Source organism: Heteronotia binoei, chromosome 21 (assembly GCF_032191835.1).
Source record: "Heteronotia binoei isolate CCM8104 ecotype False Entrance Well chromosome 21, APGP_CSIRO_Hbin_v1, whole genome shotgun sequence".
In the NCBI taxonomy this organism is placed as follows: Eukaryota; Metazoa; Chordata; class Lepidosauria; order Squamata; family Gekkonidae; genus Heteronotia; species Heteronotia binoei.
This window is the reverse complement of record NC_083243.1, coordinates 88,411,210-88,425,658: the sequence shown is the minus strand read 5'-3', so window position 1 is coordinate 88,425,658 and position 14,449 is coordinate 88,411,210. Positions and strand designations below refer to the sequence as shown.

The 14,449-nt window shown below is 41.8% G+C and overlaps 1 protein-coding gene across 1 annotated transcript; it reads right to left on the bottom strand.

Moving 5' to 3' along the window:
• Positions 1-9,329: 9,329 nt before the first annotated feature.
• On the bottom strand, positions 9,330-14,398 carry ERH (ERH mRNA splicing and mitosis factor). Its single transcript, XM_060262631.1, has 4 exons — positions 14,008-14,398; positions 12,735-12,822; positions 11,464-11,584; positions 9,330-9,746 (listed from the first exon to the last, which is right to left on the bottom strand). The coding sequence occupies exons 1-4, from the start codon at positions 14,008-14,010 to the stop codon at positions 9,644-9,646; spliced, it is 315 nt and encodes a 104-aa protein (XP_060118614.1). The 5' UTR covers positions 14,011-14,398; the 3' UTR covers positions 9,330-9,643.
• Between the last annotated feature and the right edge of the window lie 51 nt (positions 14,399-14,449).

Genomic DNA, 14,449 nt, shown 5'->3' with positions numbered 1-14,449 from the left:
AGCAATATTTACATTGCCTGAGAATTATGATTATCAAAAGTGGAAGGCATCAACAGCTGCAAGCAGAGGCATGAGTCTCTAACAGCCTTAACTCCTCCAGCCCGCCCAGGCCCTCCTTTATCTCCCCCCTCCTCCTAAACAGCACAATCTGTCACAACTGTGGATTGTAACAGGATATGGGCTGCTTATGTGGGAAATTTTTACAGAAAACTTTTTTTTTGCTAAAAAATAGCATCTTCTACTTCAAATGCATAAGATTAAAAATCAATTTATACAGTTGCGTAGTCAACATGTGAGACCATAATTCCCTTATGAAGACTGCATGTGGAAATGATAATCTGAGTCCTCCTATGCCCTCCAAGCAGACAACAGACTATCAGTCACCTTTACAGGGAGAAGACAACCACAGTTGTGTCAAGTATCCATTTTAACTTTTGATCATCTAGATTTCCAGGATATAAGCTTTTGAGAGTCAAAGCTCTGTTCATCTGGACTTTGACTCCTGAAAACATACACCACAGGTTGGCCATGGGTGTCATGGCCCCTGCCAATACTTTCCCCAGCACCTGTCATGTGTTTTTACAAAACAGGTGGGGTTTTTGCCTGAGAAGGCCATTGGAGATTTGATCAGCTGTGCAGATTTCTAAAAACGTTGCTTTGGCAGCAGCTGCCATCATAGCACAAAGATCTTTACTGTGTGACTAAAGATGAACTGCAGCAGGCACTTAATGCTGGCTTTGCCTCCTCTGGCAGTCATTTTTTGGCTGCTCCCACCACACTGTGTTAAAATTCAAAAGGTTTCCACAGACTTAAAAACGTTGGAGACTCCTAGTTTATACCCCAGAAATATTAAAATGCCGATAGACTCAAATATCACTCTTTACAAGGGATGCACTTTTTCTTCATGTCAAAGAAGGCAGGAAATAGCTAGAATTTTACCTGGAAGCCCCATTCAATCATGCAGAATTTATTTTCAAGAAAGAGTGCTTAGAGTTGAATGGCAATGAACTACCAACATTAGTTTAAAAGGAGAATCAGGTGGGAGTAAGTTGTTTCAATACATCACTCTACTTCACAAGTTTGGATTACCACTTTTCAATGTTTTCTAAAATAAAAGGTCCATAAATTGAAAACTAGCACATCATAGTTGTGCTTCTTTTCTGTTTGAAGGCAACTGTTAATGACAGCAAAGAATCCACCACCTACATTCTGATAGCAATGCAGCATTCTACTACCTCATTTGACTGCATGTGTGGACCCATACTAAATGAATGTCTTAGTGGAGTCTTCATCAAAGCAGCTTTCAGAAACATTCTCTAAATATCGACTGAACATCCTTCTTTGTTGAAGATTCTTGGATGATGAATACTACTTTTATATCCCAGAACAGAACAAATAGAAATTCAATTATAGCTGCAAATCACCTATGGCACAGGTGTCAAACATGTGGCCCGGGGGCCAAATCAGACCCTCAGAGGGCTCCTATCAGGCCCCTGAGCAACTGGCTGTCATCTGCTTTCTTCTCCCTCTCTCTTGCTTTCTTTTGCATCACAGCTTGCTTTGCAAGGCTTGCTCAATTGTACAGGAGCTACAGATCAAAGTCCCTATTCTCTCCATTGGCTGAGGCTCCTCCCTTGGGGAGGAAGGGGGAAGGGAGAGCTTGCTTTGCCTGGCTCTCTCAATTGCACAGCAGAGCTACTGAGCAAAGCCTCTTCCTTCTATTGGCTGAGGCTCCTCCCCCTCCTGGTCTCCTGGGAAAGGAAGGAAAGAGCCACAGCTTCCTTTGCTCAGTCCCCTGAATCCCATGGGAGAGATACAAAGAAAGCACATTTAAGAACGAGTGCTAATGTTTTAATTTTTTTAAAAAAAAATCTTTGTGTTTGTCTGTGTTCTTTATAAAATTTATCTCTGCTACCTAATCTTAAATAAGTATACATAGGGCCCAGCCTGACATGGCTCAGCCCAACAAGGTCTCATTTATATCAGATCCAGTCCACATAACAAATGAGTTCGACACCCCTGATCTATGGCTAGAGCTATGCAAACTACATAGTCCTTGGACCTTATGTTGTATCTTCCTCCAATTTACTATAATAAAAAATGCCCAATTTTACTCCTACATAGAAGATGCGTTTATTGAATGCAAGCTAAGCAAAACAATACACATTCTGTAATCAGAATGTATTTATGTAAATTAGCCATTTCCTGTGCCGCCATACTGTAAACAGATATGCTAACTAAAAGCCTTTACTTAGATGAAATTAAATCTGATGTTACTTACATACCACACAAAAGTACTACAAAATCCTTGACAAAGCTTCTTATACTACTAAACAATTAGTGACGCTTCTTGTTTACACCCTGCATCACAGATTTGATTCATGAAATGTTCTTATTTGTTATTAGATTTAAAATCAGGAAGATATACTTGGGAATTTTTATACAAAGACTGAGTAGATGAAACTTGCCTCTGGGTTATGTTGGGGAAACTAGGAGTGCAGGCACCTTTCCATGGACTCCCATCCTCACTGTGTTCATTGGGGAGGGAGAGAAACTGGTTTCCCAATTGCATTGAGAGAGACTTTTTCAAAATACCTCTTATTTACTTAACTTCAAACCCAAATGCAAAACCCTTTAAAGCATAACAGAATCTGGTATGCACCATACAAAATTAATCAAATTCCTAATTAGAATGCATTGTAATTTTTTTAATAAAGGATATATCCCGGTTGCCCGCCAAGACCCATAATGCAGGGTGGCTGGCATGCAACCCTGAACAAGGCTAAATTCACACATGAAGTACTCCCCCCTAGTCTGTTGCTAAGCATCTGACATATGCCTGACAAACAGGACAAAGCTCAGTCCTTTCTTTCTATCTCTGGGGTCAGGAAAGTCAAGGAAAGCTAGGGTGACTCAGTCAAGGAAACCAGTTTCCAATATCTATTTAGAATTTGATAGTATATAAACATTCCAAAAGGCAAAAGTCATGTACAGGGTTATCAGTACCAGAAGTCCCCAGTACCAGCAGAGTTCTGCAGCCTCCTGGGAAACAGAACCAAAGATTTAACTGTGGAGGCTAAGTTAATTTAGAAATTAAAGTAGCAGGTTTAGCAGGGGACTGAGGCTCAATCCAGGCCCTAGTTCCATGACAGATATTTACCTACAAACTGCTCACCAAAAAAATATTTGGAACTGAAGATCTTAAAATGAGGGGCATTTAATAGCCAGATCATGAGGCAGGAAACAAGTATTTGACTACAGAATAGTATTTCCAGTGTTACACCAGGTCATGATTGTGTGAAATAACATGGAGGAAATCACAAAGTCAGAGAAAAGAATACTTGAATGAACACTGTTATACTGACATCCTCTCTCCTCTCCAGGATGTAAAAGGGGACTGTATATTTTTGAAAAAAGCTTTTCAAAACTAGCCTTTAAGGAAATTGACAGAGGGAAAAAAATAATCATCATTTACATTTAAAAAGTAGATTGCCTTTTTGACAGAGAATACTATATTGAATAAGGCCCCAGTGCACAGCCAGTTATGTCTTCATCCCAGGTTATATTTTACTGTCTGTCATCAACTAATCAGTGTTTACTCAAGTGAACAGTACAATAAATATTTGATTATCAGCTGAATTGTAGATGGCGGAAAACAATGAAAGGTGTTCCTTTCATATCCTGCTTGTGGGGATCCTGGGGTCATATGGCTAGCCACTGTGGGGGAATAGGATGTTGGAACTACTTGGGCATGTAGTCTGACCCAGAAGGAATTTTCTTATGCTCTTAAAATACCTTTCATCAACCATGCATCAAATTCCCAGGACCACAAACCTCTGCTATTAAAATTTATGCTACCTTGTTGATGTACATGGCAATTACATGGTCACCTCGAGACTGGATTACTGTAATGCCCTGTACATGGGGCTGCCTCTGTACCGAACCTGGAAGCTGCAGCTGGTGCAGAATGCGGCAGTTAGATTGCTGTTGGGGCTCCCTAAGTGGGAGCACATACAGCCTGGACTGCGCGAGCTGCACTAGCTGCCAGTTGTATACCGGGTTCGTTACAAAGTGCTGGTCATTACCTTTAAAGCCCTATATGGTCGAGGACTTGTCTACCTTAGGGACCGTCTCTTCCCATATGAACCCCAGAGAGCACTGAGGTCAGCCGGGAAAAACTTGTTGACTATTCCCGAACCGAGAGAGGTGAAGTTGCAAAGCACCCGTAACCGGGCCTTCTCCTCTATAGCTCCGAGCCTATGGAACCAACTTCCAGAGGAAATGCGGGCCCTGCGGGACCTTGAACAATTCCGCAGGGCCTGCAAGACCATCCTCTTCCGATTGGCTTTCGCTGATGAAGAAGGAAACTCCTAAGAAAAACCGCCATCATAAAAGCAAACATAGCATAGCATTAGCACTTTTATTAATTTAATTTTAAAAACTTAATCAGAATTTTAATTAAAATGTTTAAATGTAATTTTATTCACTTCTGTATAATTAAGGTTTGAATTATGTTGTTAGCCGCCCTGAGCCTGCTCCGGCGGGGAGGGCGGGAGACAAATAAAATTTTGTTGTTGTTGTTACAATATTAGATGACTTAAACCAACAGCTACACTCCTAGACCAAACAAAGATGGTGATATTTCTATTCCTGCGCCTTGCCAGAGGCTGAGCACATTTCAGAGAGCTCTGAGAGAGAGCAAAGAATAAGTGATAAGAGGGTGAGGTTCGGCTTTCTAAGCAGCTGGGGAAGTTGCTGAGAATTTCTGAGTTTGTGTGACTGCTGAAAATTCTGAGTTTGTGGTTGCTGTGGAACTGCTGTCTGTTTGGTTTGAGTGGGCTGAAGGTGATTGTTGCTGATTGATTAGGAGTGGCTGTGTTCCCCACCCTCTTTGCATTATTAAGCTGCGCCTTGCCAGAGTCTCTTGGCCTGTGGCTCTTAGCCTGGGGGCTGTGTAAGGACCAGGAACCCAGATCTCTATTGTCCTTGTGTTCCCAATAAGGTAAGTTGACCCTCCAGAAGGGGAGTCACATAAACAAACAGGATGTAAAAGGGGACTGTATATTTTTGAAAAAAGCTATCATGAAGGTAGAATGCCAGCAGGGGGGTGGGGGCTTTCCAGTGTTTTGCACTGAGTGTCACATGTATGACTATCTGCCCACAGGACAGAAGTCTTGGGTGTATGCTCGATGCAATGAGCTCCTGGTCCTCAGGGAATGAGTTTGTACCCTTGAGGCCGAGGTGACTGACCTGGAGAAGCAGAGACAATCAGTTAGGCACTCGGGGAAGACTCTCGAGGACATATTAGATGAGCCCCGCTCTGAACGTGGCAGCCCTGTTGCTGCCAGGGAGTGTGAGAGTTGAGAGGGATCAGGGCACCGGGCTGAGGATAAGGGGAACCTCTTCTTCAGTTGGTGAGCGGGTATCCTTTCGCGCCAAGGAACCATCCCTGGGCAGGGATAAAGGGGGAGGTCTTGGTAGCTGGCGATTCAATCCTTAGGCAAGTAGACAGCTGGGTGGCAAAACCACATACTGACCATATGGTGCATTGCCTGCCTGGTGCGAAGGTAGCGGACATTACGCGTGTAGTAGATAGGCTGATAGACAGTGCTGGGGAGGAGCCAGTGGTCGTGGTGCATGTTGGCGCCAACGATGTGGGGAAATGCAGTCGTGAGGTCCTGGAGGAAAAATTTAGGCTCCTAGGCAGGAGATTTAAGGCCAGGACCACCAAGGTAGCCTTCTCAGAAGTGCTACCTGTTCTACATGCAGGGCTGGAGAGACAGGCACAAATTAGAAGTCACAATGTGTGGATGAGACGATGGTGTAGGGAGGAAGGGTTTAAATTTGTTCGGCACTGGGATGCTTTTTGGAACAAGCGGGAGCTGTACAAAAGAGATGGTCTCCACTTGTCCCCAGATGGAACCAGGCTGCCGGCGCTTAAAATCAAAAAGGTGTCAGAGCAGTTTTTAAACTAAATCTTGGGGGAAAGCTGACAGGAGATGAAATGTCTCTGGTTCGGGAGAACTCATCTCAAAGAGATGAAGGGTTAGCTGTTACTTTTCTACTGGGTAATGGATCAGAGTTGTCCACTGAGATGGTGACAAACAGTATGGAGTGTCTGCCAAAGTCTCGAGGCAGCAGGAGGAAGGTTGCGGGCCTGGCTTGCCTGGGAAATTATAGATGTTTGTATACAAATGCTAGAAGTGTTCAAAGTGAAATTGGTGAGTTGGAATGTTTAGTGTTGGGAGAAAACATAGACATTGTGGGAATTTCAGAAACTTGGTGGAATGAGGAGAATCAGCGGGACACGGTGATTCCTGGATATAAGTTATATCAGAAGGATAGGGAGGGAAGGGTTGGAGGTGGGGTGGCTCTGTATGCAAGAGAGGTTATACAGTCCAGTAAGACTGAGGTCAAAGAATTAGATTTCCTTCTAGAAATGCTTTGGGTTGAAATAGAAGGCTCAAAAGGAAATTTAACTATGGGAGTTTGTTATCGCCCACCAAATCAAAAGATAGAGGATGATTATAATACGATGGAAGGATTAAAGATAGTGGCTAAATGTAAAAACTGTGTCATAATAGGTGATTTTAACTACCCGCAGATTTATTGGGTCAATATGTGTTCCGGTCGAGAGAAAGAGATTGAGTTTCTAGATGCTCTCAATGACTGTGCTATGGAGCAGACGGTCTCAGAACCTACCAGGGGTGGGACAATCCTGGATTTGGTCCTAAGTAATGCCCAAGACTTGGTGAGATGTAAAAGTGATCACACCGTTTGGGAGCAGTGACCATAACATTATTAATTTCACCATTTGTATAAATAGAGAATTGCCCCCAAAGACCGGCGCACCCACATTTAACTTTAAAAGGGGTAAATTCTCTGAGATGAGGAGGCATGTGAAGAGGAAACTGAAAGGAAAGGTAAATACAGTCAAAACCCTTGGGGAAGCTTGGAGACTATTTAAAACTACAATCCTAGAAACTCAGATAAAATATATACCACAAGTTAGGAAAGGCACAAACAGGTATAAGAAAAGGCCTGCATGGTTAACAAACAAAGTAATGGAAGCTGTAAAAGGTAAGAAGACTCCTTTAAGCGGTAGAAAGCTAGTCCAAGTGAGATTAAGAAAAGGGAACACAGGCTGTGGCAAATCAAATGCAAGACTGTGTTCAGGCAGGCAAAAAGGGACTATGAAGAGCATATTGCAAAAAACATAAAGACCAACAATAAAATTTTCTTCAAGTATATTAGAGGCAGGAAACCAGCCAGGGAGGCAGTGGGGCCCTTGGATGGGTAAAAGGATTACTGAAGGAGGATAGGGAAATGGCTGAGAAGCTGAATGCATTTTTTTGCCTCCGTCTTCACTGTGGAAGATGAGAAGTGTTTGCCTGCTCCAGAACTACTGACAAGAGAGGAGGTCCTACAACTGATAGACATAAAAACTAATAAGTCACCAGGTCCGGATGGCATACATCCAAGAGTTCTGAAAGAACTCAAAGTTGAACTTGTGGATCTTCTGACAAAAATATGTAATCTTTCATTGAAATCTGCCTCTGTTCCTGAGGACTGGAAAGTAACAAATGTCACCCCCATGTTTAAAAAGGGTTCCAGAGGAAATCTGGGAAATTACAGGCCAGTCAGTCTGACTTCAATACCGGGAAAGTTGGTAGAAACCATTATCAAGGACAGAATGAGTAGGCACATTGACGAACACAGGTTATTGAGGAAGACTCAGCATGGGTTCTGTAAGGGAAGATCTTGCCTCACTAACCTGTTACATTTCTTTGAGGGGGTGAACAAACATGTGGACGAAGGAGACCCAATAGATGTTGTTTACCTTGACTTCCAGAAAGCTTTTGATAAAGTTCCTCATCAGAGGCTGTTTAGTAAGCTCGAGAGTCATGGAGTAAAAGGAAAGGTCCTCTTGTGGGTCAAAAACCAGCTAATTAATAGGAAGCAGAGAGTATAAATGGGCAGTCTTCGCAGTGGAAGACGGTAAGCAGTGGGGTGCCGCAGGGTTCAGTACTGGGTCCCATACTCTTTAACTTGTTCATTAATGATCTGGAGTTGGGAGTAAGCAGTGAAGTGGCCAAGTTTGCAGATGACACTAAATTGTTCAGAGTGGTGAGAACCAGAGAGGATTGTGAGGCACTCCAAAGGGATCTGTTGAGGCTGGGTGAGTGGGCGTTAACGTGGCAGATGAGGTTCAATGTGGCCAAGTACAAAGTAATGCACATTGGGGCCAAGAATCCCAGCTACAAATACAAGTTGATGGGTTGTGAACTGGCAGAGACTGACCAAGAGAGAGATCTTGGGGTCGTGGTAGATAACTCACTGAAAATGTCAAGACAGTATGCAATTGCAATAAAAAAGGCGAACGCCATGCTGGGAATTATTAGGAAGGGAATTGAAAACAAATTAGCCAGTGTAATGCCCCTGTATAAATCGATGGTGCGGTCTCATTTGGAATACTGTATACAATTCTGGTCACTGCACCTCAAAAAGGATATTATAGCATTGGAAAAAGTGCAGAAAAGGGCAACTAGAATTTTTAAAGGGCTGGAACATTTTCCTTATGAAGAAAGGTTAAAACACTTGGCGCTCTTTAGCTTGGAGAAATGTCAACTGCAGGGTGACATGATAGAGGTTTACAAGATTATGCATGGGATAGAGAAAGTAGTACTTTTTTCCCTTTCTCACAATACAAGAACTTGTGGGTATTCGATGAAATTGCTGAGCAGTCAGGTTAAAATGTATAGAAGGAAGTACTTCTTCACCCAAAAGGTGATTAACATGTGGAATTCACTGCCAGAGGTGGTGGTGGCAGCTACAAGCATAGCCAGCTTCAAGAGGGGGTTAGATAAAAATATGGAGCAGAGGTCCATCAGTGGCTATTAGCCACAGTGTGTATACACACACATATATATATTGGCCACTGTGTTACAGAGTGTTGGACTGGATGGGCCATTGGCCTGATCCAACATGGCTTCTCTTATGTTCTTACTCCTCCTTTCCTTATTAGGTATGAAAACATACTGAGACTGTGCTGACTAGGTGGGTTGTGGTGTGAGGAAACAATTGCTTCAGATGATTAGGATTTCAGCTGCACCAGTTTACAAAGCATTACTTCTCCATCCTTCCATCTTTTAGAAGAGAATTTACAGCAGTCTAAGATCCTTAACCTCTGGTTTATTTATACACTGCCATGATGCGTCATGAAGCAGCAAATTGGAACCTTTCATAAACCAGTTATTACACAAATGTCAAGTTGTTCTCAGAACAAGCTGGTCATATTAATTAGAACAGAAAAACCAACAGTCAGCGTATTTAACTAAAGATCATTTATTTTATTTTCCACTACAACTTACTGCCTCCAAATGATAACATTGAAAAGCAAGTGCGATGAAGCAGATGTGAACAATCCTGTAGGTCTGAACAAAATAAAACTTACTTAAGCAAAGAGAAAAAAACTAAATGCCTGCCAAAAATGATTCCTTTCTTCCTTTAAAAATTCAAACTGAACAATTTCAATTCTAGCAGACTCAGTCCTAGATACAGGCAAACAGGAATGAACTATAATACAAAACTTTCACTACAGCACACTGTGCACACCTGTTGTCTAACCCTCAATGTGGTATCATTATTTGCTTGCTTGCTGAGCTTGTCTGCGGAGGAGGACATAGATCTTCTCCTTTATCCAGTCTTTATTGTAGGGCTGGTATGTCTGAGTATCAGCACGATAACTAAGAAAGAAGTATGAAGAGGTCAATTAATATTGCTAATCAAAAATTTCTCAAAACCAGTAAGTTTTAACATCTTGGTCTGGAAAAAGTTCACAAAACAGTGGCTTAAAACCCACCACTGGCCTATCTGAGCTTTGTAGGCATCAAACTGCAAGAAACTGGTATTGATTTAAATTCAGTTACGGCTTTGCTGTTAATATAGCTATTCCAGTGCTAACTGTAGTCCTCCCCATATCTTACACCAGTACCTAGCTATAAAACTTTATGAACTGGAGCAGTACATTAGAACAGGTATCCTGCTTTCCTCAGCTAAAGCAGTTAATGTTAAAAATTACACTAAAACAACTTTAAATGACAGACTATAAAATGAACACAAAACCCAGCAAAAATTATCATAGCACAGGCAGAAATCCCTGCACCCACTGAAGTGTTAGTTTTAATTGAAATCACTTAGTAACTGTCAAAAACTGGAACACATAGGGGAAGTCAAAAGAATGAAGGGCCATTCTTTTTAAAATCTTTAGAAATTTAATTCTATTCAGAGTGTTAATTTTCAAATACACAATAACTGTGCCTGAAACAGAAACACCTTACCAATTCTTTCAAGTCAAATAAGTTATCTTGTGATTCTGGAACAATCTGCAATTTATCAAAGCTCTAGTAACCAAGTTTTAGCCAAAAATTAACTTGTATTGCCTCTGCAAACTCAGTTCAAGAAGTGCAAGCTTATAAGCAGTAACTTAAAGTTTCCTACACTTTTAATTATAGCCATATCCAACAACTTTTTCTATGCAATTAATTATTTCTCAACAGCATACCATGAAAAAGGCAGTGATAAAATTACTTCTTGGATTTTGGCAGCCATAAAACTTAAAATATTTTGTTCAAGGTATGCCCCCTGGTGGCCTCCTGCTAAAATCTAAAGTGAATTTGCATGCACAGGTTTCACTAGCAGCTAGCTTCTGAGTCAACATTCATATGCAGAAGTCCAATATTTAAAAAGGAAACGGGATATGAGTATGATTATGTGCTATAGGCACATTTAAAATTCCAAGAATGATACATTCTACGGTTGTGATTGATTCACTGTCATTTCTCAACATTTTATCGGGATTTTTTTAGAAAAGAAACTAGCTCTTGCATAACATGCCTTACAAGGTTCAAACTGCTGCAGTCCAACTGACATCACAAGCACTGCCCTGGCCTTGAAAAATATAATATATTTCAGAGATAAGTCTTGGGTTAACAATCACAGCCAGACAGTAGCAACATGTAGTTGCTCCAGTCCTGCAGCTCTTTGCATACAGAGACCACCACACATGAAATAAAGCTGTAATAAAACAGTGGAGTATATTAAGAGCATCATTTTAGATTCACAATCATCTGCAAAACTATCAGGCCTTGGTTCTACAAAAATCTATTGCAATTTAAAATAGTTTTATCTAAAGTTCACTCTGAAGAAAATTAACAGTATTGAAAGTATTAGATACAATTTTTAAATGGGCAAGTGTCCTACATTCTAAGTATCTTCTGATATAAATGTGTATCTAATGTATGCATGTCACCTAAAACTTCCAACAGAACAGGTAAAGTTGGCTGAAAAAGAACATTAAAAGCCTCATCACACATTTGCACACTTCAGACTATGTGTATTGGCCTACGCTCAACAAGGGCCAGTGCACATATGCTCAAAGAAAACAGCATTAAAAGTACTTACACAAGGCAGCTAAGATCAGCCAAATCATCAATGAAATCAAATAACTGGCTAATATCATATGTGATTGAAGGGCTGTTGGGGTTCATTCTCTTCAGGTGCTCTTCATACATTTTACAGACTCCTGAGGGGAAAGGGACAGCTTTCAGCACTATTGTTCGAAATGCAAGGACACTTAGTTATAGAACTCAGCTATTACAAATCGCAGAAGAATGAAATTGGTACAGAAGCAAACTGAATCACAGAGCTAGAAGGGGCCATACAGGCCATCTAGTTCGACCTCTTGCTCAATGCAGGATCCGACTAAAGTAATTCCTTACTGTAAAAAAGTTTTTCCTAAGATCCAGCCAGTACCTTCCTGCCCTTAATTTAAACCCATTATTGCAAATTCTCTTCTCTGATGCCAACAGGAATAGCTCTCTACCCTCCTCTAAGTCACAGCCCTTCAAATACTTAAAGAGATCAATCATGCCACCCCAACCTTCTCTTCTCCAGACTGAGCATTCCCAAGTCTCTCAGCCTGTCTTCATTTGGTCTCCAGGCCCCTGATCAACCTTGTCGCTGTCCTCTGTACCCACTCCATTCTGTCCATATCCTTTTTGAAGTGAGGCCTCCAGAACTGCACACAATGCTCCAGGTGCGGCCTGACCAATACAGTGTACAGCGAGACTGAGGTTATGAGATCAGATAGTATGTTCAGCTTTTTAATCTACACTAGAAAAAATAAACCCTTAAGGATTTCTTCATAATTCTGTGTGAAAAGTACCTGAAAAAACTGAAATGGAGAAAGTATCTTAAAGGCTTCCCCAAGGTCCACTGCAGACATTTACAGGAATAGCCCTCCCCCACCACCCAGGTATTCCTGCAGTTTAGCAGCTTCTCAACTGCATATGCTCAACACAATTGTACAGTGGGAAAAGAAATCTTAACCTGGTGGGAAGTCCAGGCCCTCATACATGCTCTACTATTGCGGCAGGGAGGCAGGAGAGTGATGCCTGATAGTATGATACAGAGATAGAACAGGCTGTGCCAGCCTCTGAAAGATACCATATTCAAATAACTGGATCGGTCTGGATCATCAGTTTAGCCCTGCCCTGAGGGGCGCAGGTGTGCAAGAGATTGAGGCGAAAGCCCTCAGCCCAGTAAAAGCCTCAATGTCTCCACAGGTTCGATTTAAGAAAAACCTTCAGGAAACATATCCAAGGGAAACTGGCCTTTCCTACTTTTAAACCCCAGTAACCTGCAGTATCTCTACACACAGCAGTGGAACTTACCTTCCATGCATTCATTCACGGATTCATAATCAGCGTAAGTTCTGCCCTCAGGCCGTTTGGTAGGCTGAACAAGCAAAATTGTGTGAGACTGTGCAAAAAAAAAATCCAAAAACAATGTTGACTCAGGTTTTCAGAAAGCAGACTAAGATGTTTGCAACCAACATTGAAGAAGAGTCATAATCAACACATATGGAAAGTCAGTCCAACATGCCAAAGTTTCTCGGTGTCACAGTCTAACATAAGCATATAATGTCTAAGATAAACATATTATGCCAAATAATACAGAGAACTTTATTCTCAAACATGTATGGAAATGGTTGTGAAAACAAACAATTGAGCTACCTCTCTCACACACATGCACACATACACACACACATATATACATCGGCAAACAAAAAAACAACAAAGATTAGTCCTATAACCGGAAAGCATCATGCTAATTAGAAAGCCAAGATCAGTTGTGCGTATCTGCTGAGCATACACTTTTGATGATAAATCCAGGTTTTTTGCATTGGAGGAAAAGACTAGATGAAATTAAGAAAATGGATAGCACAGGACTTTTTTTGGTAGGGAAGATACATATAATACTGTAAGTCTGCAACCTTACTGGAAAATGCAACAGCAAACCAGGGAGCTAATTTTAAAAGGCATTCCACAAAGAACATTGTTAAATAGCAACAAGGGGGGGGGGGGAGAGCTGTAATTTACAGTGTAATGCATTTTAAATAATAAAAAAAGCTTTAAAAGAGAGCGTTGTCTGTCTCTTGCATTTACAACACATGGCTAATTCCACAACGGTTGTGCATAATTTCAGTCTCACTTTTAGTGAGGTGACAAACCCGTTCTGGGACGAACCCTTCCATACATAACTACTACATGCACACAAAAAGCTAACCTCACGTGTATAAAACGCAATCAGTCGTATGATCCTCAAACTGCAATCAGAAGTGTACAAATCGAGCACAGGTTTATCATCTGAGTATCCTTGAGCACTTTTCTGGTGGTGGGGTTTATAAGGCGTTTCGAAAGATATTATCAGGGCTTTCAAAAACGGCTGTTACGGGCGGGGGGGGTGGGGTTCCTGCACAAAGCACTGTCTTACCAACCTTCCCCATCCACTAGGTGCGGTTTAGGCCCAAGCACAAGCCAACCTGAGCGACGATGAACAAGGCACCCCTCGCCTTTCTCCTCCTCCCACTCCAATCAATTACCGCCACATTTTCACTCTGTAGCCTAAAAAAACCAAAGACCCGAAGATTTTGCTTTTTCTTACCATAGCAATTCACGCTATCTTATTCAGGCGCGAAGCACAAATTCTCAACGTCTCTTCGACCACAATGCACCGCGATTCCCGGAAGTTCTTCACTTAGCGAAAATCGCCAAACTCAGAGTTGCAAACATCATAGATTCGGCTGTTCTGGTACTCTGAAACACGGAACGTCACCAGCGCACTTCTCGCGATATTACTGCCCATCATTCCATCGTATTTGTTTCCTTAGCGCATTGACCTCTGGGGAGACGGAAGTTAAGGGACATATCGACCAGGTAGATAGCGGTGATGGCCATCTTTACTAAGGGCTTTCTCACTTCATTAAGTAGAACAGCAGGCATGAACATAAATCTGTCCACCATCTTGAAACAGGGCAGGTATGGACGAGCCGCCTCTGGGCCGTTTTCTTTCAGTGCCAAGTGTCCCGGAAGTTGACGCAGGGAAG

Excerpts from the sequence above, each read along its gene's own strand:
- ERH (XM_060262631.1), bottom strand. Across the intron at positions 11,585-12,734 it reads CGTGAATGAATGCATGGAAG|GAGTCTGTAAAATGTATGAA; the intron begins GTAAGTTCCACT and ends CTTTCCCCTCAG. Across the intron at positions 9,747-11,463 it reads GCTGATCTTAGCTGCCTTGT|TTATCGTGCTGATACTCAGA; the intron begins GTAAGTACTTTT and ends CTTCTTTCTTAG.